Consider the following 10,311-nt stretch of genomic DNA (forward strand, 5'->3'; position numbering starts at 1 on the left):
GTTATACTAAATTGTTTTTAAAATCTGTATTTATTATTTATTTATTTATTTATTTATTTATTTTTGAGGCGGAGTCTCGCTCTGCCGCCCGGGCTGGAGTGCAGTGGCCAGATCTCAGCTCACTGCAAGCTCCGCCTCCCAGGTTCCCGCCATTCTCCTGCCTCAGCCTCCCGAGTAGCTGGGACTACAGGCGCCCGCCACGTCGCCCAGCTAGTTTTTTGTATTTTTTAGTAGAGACGGGGTTTCACCGTGTTCGCCAGGATGGTCTCGATCTCCTGACCTCGTGATCCGCCCGTCTCGGCCTCCCAAAGTGCTGGCATTACAGGCTTGAGCCACCGTGCCCGGCCAAAATCTGTATTTATACTCTTACTGTGCCACCATTCTCTCCTATGAGAAGAGTTTGCTCTAAGTCTTTGAGTTGGTGACAAGACACTACATTCATCAAGAAAATATTCTGTCCAGATGTGGTGGCTCACATCTATAATCCTAGAACTTTGAGAGGCTGAGGTAGGAATATTCCTTGAAGCCAGGAGTTTGAGATCACCCTGGCCAAAACACAGTGAGAGCCCATCTCTAGAGAAAAAAAAGAAAAATATTTTCTTACGTCTGCAGGAGACCAAGCCTTCCACTTTCTAATTACCAAGTGGCTGGAAATGTGCTATAAGAACCAGTGCAGTGTGTGAGATGGAGGGGAAAGGGGTTGTCTGGAAGCCTCCAGGGCCCCCTGTGAGATTTTACAATCTGCAGCTGTTCTTCATGGAGCCCAGAGTCTTAGTGATGAGAGCCAAGGAGTCGCTTCTTGTCCACCAGCTGCCTGACAGCTGCTCTCCCTTTGCTCAATTAAAATTACCGAACCAAGTTCACAGCAAAGGAGAAACTAGTCCTTCCCTTAACTAACCCTTTGTAAAAAAATTCCTAGTTAATCCAAAAGCTTTGAGAAAAGTCTAAAATGTATCAGCATGTAAATTCCTCCTAACTTATTTTAATTCTCATGCCCCTATTTAGGAATGTATCATACCAAAGTAAGATTGGATTTTAAGTATTATCAAGAGAACCAAGAGGCTAAGAAATGTGGGTGAAGTAGACAGAAATGACATCACCACAGGTTGCTGATTAGGCTAAGGGAAGGGAGAAGAAAAGAAAGCTCTTAAAAAGAAGCTGGCAATCCTGGCCGGGCTTGGTGGCTCACGCCTGTAATCCCAGCACTTTGAGAGGTTGAGGTGGGTGGATCACTTAAGGCCAGGAGTTTGAAACCAGCCCGGCCAACATGGCGTAACCGTGTCTCTACTGAAAATACAAATATCAGCTGGGTGTGGTGGCCCACGCCTGTAATTGCTGCTACTCGGGAGGCTGAGGCAGGAGAATCCCTTGAACCTGGAAGGTGGAGGCTGCAGTGAGCCGAGATCATGCCACTGCACTCCAGCCTGGGCAACTGAGTGAGACTGTTCCAAAAAAAAGAAAGCTGGCAATCCTAAAGTGGGAAGTTGTTAAGGCTACAAGTTAGAAAATACCTAAAACATACTGAAGTAGACTGGATTTGTATACCCAAAAATAGGAGTCCAGAGAAGAGAGGCATGTGAGGGAGAAATGGGGAACATGCCACCTCTGGGGCATCAGTGCTGCTGCAGAACTCTCTTGGGATTTTACTTCCCCATGGTCAGTCTACCTCTCAACTCCCATGTCTAACTACCACAGAGCTCTAAAAAAAAAACAAAAACCTTTCTCCAATTTCTAAAACCCTTGAGTCCCTCTGGAACTCAAAACCCATCATCGGCAAAATCTATATCCTCACTCATTGCTCCGAATGTTCCCTTTACCTTCTTGCTCTTAGTGTGCCCTGAGGACATTGCTTTCTCAAGTGGTGGGTGTCTCTTTCCTCCCATGACCCTAGTACAAATGGATCTGGCGGGTATTGTTTTTGTTCTTCATTACCACTTTCAGAATCTCATTGTCAGATCATATTATCAAGTAGCCTGCCTTTTCCCTGTCATCCCTGACTCTTGGGCTACTCTGTCTTATTTCTTGAAGATTGTAGCTCCTAACTTAATGTTCCTTTCTAACACTACTCCTATTATTTATTTATTTATTTATTTATTTAGAGACAGGGTCTCACTCTGTCACCCAGGCTGGAGTGCGGTGATGCCATCTCAGCTCACTGCAGCCTCGACCTCCCAGGCTCAGGTGATCCTCCCACCTCAGCCTCTCAAAGTAGCTGGGACACTGGTACACATCACCACATCTGGCTAATTTTTGTGGGGTTTGTTTTTTTTTTTTTTTTGTAGAGATTGGGTTTCACCTTGTTGCTCAGGCTGGTCTCAAACTCCTGAGCTCAAGCAATCCACCCACCTTGGCCTCTCAAAGTGCTGGGATTACAGGTGTGACCACTGCACCTGACCTACTACTCCTGTGTTAATTATTGATGATTTTAATATCCATGTAGACATACGTGATCTTCTAATATCCTGACCTCTTAGTTCCTCCCCTCCAATAACCCTTATATTCCACCCTACACGTGGCACTGACTCCCAGGATACCTGTTAGTACCAATACTGCAGTCCTTCCATAATCTTGTATTCAGCATCCCACTCACCCACCATCATCTTTGTAGTGCGCTCCCACCCCCCTTTTTTTGCTCATTGTAAATGATGATGGAGTATTCCTGCTATTATCCTGATTCAGAGTTCTTCCACCACCACTTCCCACCTTACTCAGGTTAAATTCCATTGTCAAGCATTAACCACTCCACAGTCCCACTCTCACTTCACAGTTGCTGGAAATCACAGCCTTGACACAGCTCTCCACCTACTCTGCAGCTGTACCCATGTAGCTGAGTATGGCTGGAGAACAACATAAACAAGAACTGGTTTCACTATAAATTCATGAACACAAATCTCAAGCATGCCTTTAACACTGCCTGGCAGTCACAGGACATTGTTCCAGTCCATTTACTCTCCGACTGTCCTAGAGGGGCCAGCACACTGCAGCCACACTCACTTATGTAGTGTCCATGGCTGCTTTCACACTACAATGGCAGAGGAGAGTAGCTGCAACAGAGACCTGATAGCCATGAAAACATTTGTTATCCGGTGAAACCCCGTCCTACTAAAAAATACAAAGAACTAGCCGGGTGAGGTGGCGGGCGTCTGTAGTCCCAGCTACTTGGGAGGCTGAGGCAGGAGAATGGCATAAACCCGGGAGGCAGAGCTTGCAGTGAGCTGAGATCCGGCCACTGTACACCAGCCTGGGCGACAGAGCGAGACTCCGTCTCAAAAAAAAAAACATTTGTTATCTGGCCCTTTACAGAAAAAGTTGAGCAGTCCCTCTCCTTCCCAACTATTTCATACATTCTCTTTCCATTGTCTCTTTCCCTATCCTCTCTCAATTGGCCTTCTTTCTTCCTACCTTACTGAGATATTTGAAACAGTTAGTCACTTCTGTAGGCTCCCATAGTCCCATGTGCTCACAGCATACCATAAACCCCGATTTCCCTGCTGTTATCATAAACTTCCAGCTCTTCTGACCAGTCCCTCTACTGTATACTGGATCCTTCCCTGGTCAAGGACAGAGCTCCAGCAATTCACCCTCTCACTCCTGTCATCATTTTTTGCTCTGTTGAATTATTCCCATTAATTTTCAAACAGGCTTTGTTTCTCCTACCTTAAGAAAAAAACTTCTAAATAAATTTCAGGACCCTAATTCCTTCTTCCAGTTATAGTCCCATTCTTCTCCCCTTTGCAGGAAATTTCTCAAAAGAAAGATCTATATTCTCTCATCCCTTTTCTCTCATTCTCTCAAATCCATTGCAATGAGGAGTTTGATACCACTCCACAAAATCTGTGTTATCAAAATCACTAGTACCTTCCTTATTGCTAAATCTGCTCATTTCTCAGTCCTTATCTTACTTGACCTGTCGACAGCATGTAATATGATAGATCACTTCTCTTTGAAACACTTTCTGTTCTTGGACCCAAAGATACCACACGCTCGTGGTTTTCTTGCTACCTCAACTGGCCACTCCTCATCAGTCTGCTTTGCTGGTTGCTTCTCATCTCTCCAGTCTCTAAACCTTAGACTCCCCAGCGTTAAGTCTTTGGACCTCCTCTTTCCTAACTACACTACCTTCATGATCTCATCCAGTCTCATGTTTAATATGTATAAGCTTGTGGCCCCCAAATTTATATCTCCAGTCCAGACCTGTTTCTTCAACTCTTGACACCTGTATCCAACTAGCTATTTGATCCTTGTAGGTATCGAACAGACACCTCAAACAAATGTCCAGGACTGAATCCCATATCCCCCCAACCCGCCACAACCTCCCACCCCAACAAAACCTACCCAGTCATCTCCAGCTCAGTGGCAATTTTATCCTTCCATTTTTCAGGCTAAAAAGCTTGTCCTTGTCCTTAACCCTTCTGACCCATGCCCAATCCATAAGCAAATCCCATTACTTCTACCTTTGAAATATATCAAGAATCTGATACTTCTTACCTCCTACTGCTACACAAAGAACCAAGCCACCATCGTCATCTTCAGTCAGTTCACTGCAAAAACCTTTTAACTATTCTCCCACTTTCCTCCCTTACCCCCCTTCAGTCTGTTCCTAATACAGTGGCCACAGGCATCTTGTTAAAACACAGGACAGATCATTTTGCTCCTCTGGTTAAAATTCCGCAATACCTCCACATCTCACACAGAGCAGAAGCCAAAACCTTTCCAGTGGCCTGTCCCCCGCAGCCTCTCCCACCTCATCTCCTCCTGCACCTCTCCAGATCACTTCTTCCGCTGCTCCCACCTCAGGACTTCTGCATATGCAGCTCATTCTGGAGTATGATTCCCCATGGTTCTTTCCTTTACCATTTTTTTTTTCTCTCTCTCTCTCTTTTTTTTTTTTTTAGGGGGACAGGGTTTTGCTTTGTTACCCAGGCTAGAGTGGCACAGCTCACTTGCAGCCTTGACGTGGGCCCAGGTGATCCTCCTACTTCAGCCTCCTGAGTAGCTGGGACTACAGGCTTGCGTCACAATGTCCGGCTAATTTTAACTTTTGTAGAGAGCAGGTCTCCACAGGAGACCCCGTCACAAACAAGCTGGTCTCAAACTCCTGGCCTCAAGTGATCCTCCTACCTTGGCCTCCCAAAGTGTTGGGATTACAGGCTGAGTCACTGTTCCTGATTCCTTTACTGCTATTGAGTCTGATTCAGTAGAGCCTTCTTGTATAGGTTTCCTAAATGTCTCTATTTAAAATCATAAGCATCCCTCCAGTCCTTGGCCCCCCCATCTTTCTGCTTATTTTTTCCCTATATTATCTGCTAAATATACCATCTAATTTTCAATTTTACTGCCTGTCTCTCAACTAGACTATAAACTTCATTAATTCAAGGAGTATGGTCTCTGGTTTGCTGGTTCACTGCCAGTGTCATAAACATGCTTGGCACATATTAAACACCCCAATAAATAAATATTTATTGGGAGTGAATTAATCAGAGCTGAGAGTGGACATTCTTTTGTACCCATAACAAAAATTGAACAGCATACTGAACCGATCAACCTGAACTGAATTAGGCTGGCCGTCAGGGCCTCCAAAGTACTGCTTCTGTCTGGTTACCCTGCTGCTACAGCCCTGGCCAGCTAGGCCCTGCTGCTCATGGTGCCGGCCCAGAGAGGAGCCAGCCAGGAGATGCTGAGTGCTGTGTGGGGGTGGGGAACCCCAAGGAGAAGGTGCTGAGGAGGACACTGATAAAACAGGGTTAGCAGCTCAAACTGCCAGAGACAGAAGGCAAGCTCAAATGAGTGACCTGAAACAGCAAGTGGTAGATTTAGAACAGAACCAAAAACTTTTGCTAGACAATCAGCTTTTACATGAGAAAATGCATGGACTCATAGTTGAGAGTGAAGGCAGCACTTGGGGATGGAGGCCTTGGTTACTGAAGAGGAGGCGAAAGCCAAGTTAATTCCATCTATTTGATGCTTGACATCCCTAACTAGGCAGATGAGGGTAGAAGTTAGTTGTGGTGGGGTTGGAAGTAAACATCAACTGCCTTCCCAGTATGATATCCTGTTGGGCATTCTGGACAACTTACACCCAGTAGTGTTCTTCAAATGTCCTTCCCCAGAGTCTGCCAGCCTGGAGCAGCTCCCAGGGGTCTACTCAGAAGGACCCAATTCCTAACCAGCCTCCCTTTCTCTGTCAGTGGGGACATTATCAGCCAAGCTTGAAGCTATTAATGAACTAATTAATTTTGACTACATATATGGCAAGCCCGTAGTCTGAGACAGAGAGTCAAGCTAATGTGGTAGTGAAAATCAAGGAAGCACCTCTCAGCCTCTCAGAGAAAGATCAGCCGGAATTCGTGGTATCGGTGAAGGAAGACTCTGGAAGATGACTTCATTCCACAGGGTATTCGACCAGGGTATCTCCAGTCTACTTTCATCCAGCCACTGCCCAAAGCCTTCTTCCTGTCTACTGGATGTTTACAGTGACTGTGGGTGTGAGGGCTCCCCTTTCCCCTTCGGAAACATGGCCTCTCCACTTGGTGCAAACCATTCTAAGGAGGAGACTGGCCAATGAACTCTTTCCTCAGCTGGTTAGTGTCTAAGGGGTGATCTAATACTGTTGCCCTTTTCCTGACTATTACACTGCCTGAAGGACAGCGGAGAAGCCTGCATGTGCTTCATTCCAAAGGCTAGAGAATCTACAGTCCTAGAGAATTTCCTTAACATGTTTATCTGTTCAAATGTCATAGAGAACCCCAAGTATTGTCTTTTGGCATGCAGCAGTCCAAGGTATTCGATATGTTACTATAATTCAGAACTACAGCTTTTGAGGTTGTACATTTTCTGAAGAGTGGTAGTTTGCCCTAAATATTTATTCTGTGAGGGTGATTAGAGAAGTGTTTCAGAGTAGACATGGAATTCATGAATGGCTGTTTATCATTTCTCCTCCCCCTTTTTGGCATCCCAGGCTTGCCTCTAGTTTTAGGTTGTTTAGTTGGCTTCTGCAAGTGGAGAGAACACCTACCTGAGAGGGATCTTTTCCCCTCATGTACAGTTCAAGTAAAGATCAAGAATTTTTTGTAAAATTATAGAAATTGACTGTGTAAATGCTTGATGGAATTGTTTCCTGCTAGTATAGCTTTTGAAAGGTGCTTTCTCCATTTATTTAAAACTACCTATGTAATTAAAAAGTATAATGCAAAAAAATTAAATAAACAATTAGAAGAGATGTACTTACATATCAATTTAGGTGATTCTCTAAAATCACTGCCTACCATGGAAAGTCATTTTCCCTAATGTTCTGACTCAATGCTACATTAAATGTGGCATGGAGGAAGAGTCTTGGGAAAAGTTGAGAACTGTAAGTGTTCTCAATAGGCAGACTTTGTAAAGAAATCCCAGAGTAACGGTGGCATTTGGCTGAGGGGTGCTGATAAGACAAGAAGGCCAGGAAGCCTGTTATTTGAGCCCAGTGTGTCACATCTCCTCTCACATGTGGGACCATGTTGTTCCTGAGTCTTACCTTCTTTAGTGATGGCATCTGCAGTCTCTTTGGCCTTGTCTTTAAGGTCCTTGACCACACTGTCCATCTGGGACTCGTGCTTCAGGAAGAAAGGACGGATGATGCGCTTGTAGAGCAGTTCAGCCCCATTAGAAGGGCTCGGGGCCATGCACCACAACAGGAAGCCACACTGCAGAATAAGAGCCAGCATGGGTAACAGGAGGGTGGAGGGGCACATGCTGAGAACACACAGTCTTTCACTATGGGGATGGGAAATGCCTCTGGTATTTTCTCCAAAGGCATTACCAGTGTTTTCTGCAGGTTAAAAGTGGGCTTTCTTTAGATGAAAAAAACATGATGAGTAATGAGCTGGTAAGGAAAAGCTGAGACTAAAAAACAAAGGGTAAAACACACCACGTCCAGGAGCTTAACTATCTTCCTAACTTGGACCACTTCTTAGTATATAGTTGTAAGAGGCTTTTATTAATCATAACTCTTAGAAATCAATTTAAGAAAATACAGTGCTTATCTGCATGCATAAAGCCCTATCCAGATAAGCCTAATATCTAGGAGGCTTGTGCTTGGTAGGCTTACCTTGGTAAATTTATCAAATTTGTTCATCCTATTATAGAAAAAATACCTTGTCCATTCTTGAATTCTTCCTTTGGTGGAACCTCAGTTTTTGGGTAGATCTTTAGCCTTCAAGAAATCTTTACAGCTGTTCTTCATCTTTCATCTTAAATGTAGTTATTATTCCTAACTCCTTCTTTACAGCTCTACTTTGCCATTGAGTTTTTTTTTAAATTGACAAATTTCTGCCCTAATTACTTAAATAAGGATTTTTACACTATTTGTGTCCAAAAATTTTCTACTGTTTATTCAAATAATACCAGCTTGCCACTTCAAGTCATCCATGCAATTTACTCCTTTTTAAGATAAAAAGGAAGAAAAAAAAAAAGAAGGAAAGGAAATATTCAGAGTAATCTGCCCATTTCCCTGGAAAGTTTAATAAACAACATGCTGAGTTATTTTAGTTTAAAAGATTGTAACCACATTTTATTTCACACAGCCTAGGTGACTCTACAAAAAAAAACAGAAGTCACTTACAGAGAGATTCCAGATCAGTATTTTTTACATCTTCTCCTTAAAGTAAAAACATCTTAATTTATCATGCTTTAAATTAAAAGGCTTAGTCCTTATGATTCCAAACCAAGGGATGTACTCTGATAATCAACAAGCTATGATGCCTTTCTAAGATAGTCTTTCAAGTGTTTTAGAGATACAAAGCTGATAAAAGGTTAACAGTAACGACAGAGTTTTAGTTTAAAATGCACAAATAGCTCACTCCAACAGCACCATGTTGGCTCTGAGAAATTTATACTACACTTTGAACTTGTACTACACTCTGAACTTGTACTACACTCAAAATAAAAAACAAAACCCAAGTTCTCAACAATTTAATATCTCCAGATTATTATTTTTGAGAGTCTTGCTCTGTCACCCAGGCTGGAGTGCAGTGGCATGAACATGGCTTACTGCAGCCTTGAACTCCTGAGTTCAAACAGTTTTCCCACCTCAGCCTCCCAAGTAGCTAGGACTAACTGCAGGCATGAACCACCAGGCCTGGCTAAATTTTTATAACTTTTTTTTTTGTAGAGACCAAGTCTCACAGTGTTGCCCAGGCTCCCCTTATCTCAACTACAGTAAAAAGTAACTCTTGAAATATAACCTTTGTGAATTAAAATTTGTTACAGATGCACAAGTGTTTTTAAGACAGAGACTTGCTGGGCATGGTGGCATGCACCTGTACTTCCAGTGACTTGGGAGACCAAGGTGCAAGGATTGTTTGAGCCGAGGAGTTGGAGACTGACAGGGTTTGGTTGTGTCTCCACCCCAATCTCATCCTGTACTGTAGCTCCCATATTCCCGTGTTGTGGACAGGACGAGGTGAGAGAGAACTGAATCATGGGGGTTCCTGCCATGCCGTTCTCGTGGTAGTGAGTCAGTCTCACGAGATCTGATAGTTTTACAAGGAGTTTCCCCTTTCACTTGGCTCTCATTCTCTCTTGCCTGCCACTGCCATGTAAGACATCCCTTTGCTTTTCCATCATCTTCCACCATGATTGCGAGGCCTCCACAGCCATGTGGAACTGTGAGTCAGTTAAACCTCTTTCCTTCATAAATTGCCCATTCTCGGGTATGTCTTTATTAGCAGCATGAGAGCAGACTAATGCAGAGATCATCCTGGGCAACACAGCAAGAGCTCATCTCAAAAACAAAACAAAACCCAGAGACTACAGGACTAAATTTTTTATAAAACCCCAGAACTAGAGCTGTATGCTTAAGAAACATACCTACAACAAAACCAAACAGGAACACTGAAAATAAAGTTATGGGAAAGATATATCAGACAAACACCAACTCCCAGAATAGCTCATTAGTAATATTAATACATACAAATTGCTTAAGATAAAATAAGTAAATAGAATGATAATGAAGGAAAGCAATTCAGCAAGAATATTAAAATTCCTGAACTTGTATATACCTTTGAAATATGTAAATTATATATAGCTTTGTATGTTTGTAATATAATATTTTTCATAATTATATATTTTATATATAGCTATAGATAGCTTTCAAATATGGCTTTAAAATATGTAAATGTAAGTCAGAATTATATAGACAAATGGACACAATCTGCAATCATAGATTTTAACATTTCCATCAGAAATTGATACACTAGCCAGGCTCACACCTGTAATCCCAGCATTTTGGGAGACTGAGGTTGGAGGATCACTTGAGCCCAGGAGTTTTGAGAC

The 10,311-nt window shown here is 43.0% G+C and overlaps 2 protein-coding genes and 1 pseudogene across 5 annotated transcripts in view; 2 read left to right on the top strand and 1 right to left on the bottom strand.

Annotated features, from left to right (window-relative positions):
• Nucleotides 1–10,311, top strand: part of SRP19 (signal recognition particle 19kDa) — a 30,707-nt gene that overhangs the window by 17,254 nt on the left and 3,142 nt on the right. The gene's annotated exons all lie outside the window — the stretch shown is intronic.
• Nucleotides 1–10,311, bottom strand: part of REEP5 (receptor accessory protein 5) — a 46,423-nt gene that overhangs the window by 3,194 nt on the left and 32,918 nt on the right. The window contains exon 4 of the mRNA XM_011963632.1: nucleotides 7,514–7,682. Within this exon, the coding sequence (XP_011819022.1) occupies nucleotides 7,514–7,682 (169 nt within the window). The remainder of the gene's footprint in view (nucleotides 1–7,513; nucleotides 7,683–10,311) is intronic.
• On the top strand, nucleotides 685–6,593 carry LOC105527411 (annotated as a pseudogene).

Source organism: Colobus angolensis, unplaced genomic scaffold (assembly GCF_000951035.1).
Source record: "Colobus angolensis palliatus isolate OR3802 unplaced genomic scaffold, Cang.pa_1.0 Scaffold62, whole genome shotgun sequence".
Taxonomy (NCBI): Eukaryota; Metazoa; Chordata; class Mammalia; order Primates; family Cercopithecidae; genus Colobus; species Colobus angolensis.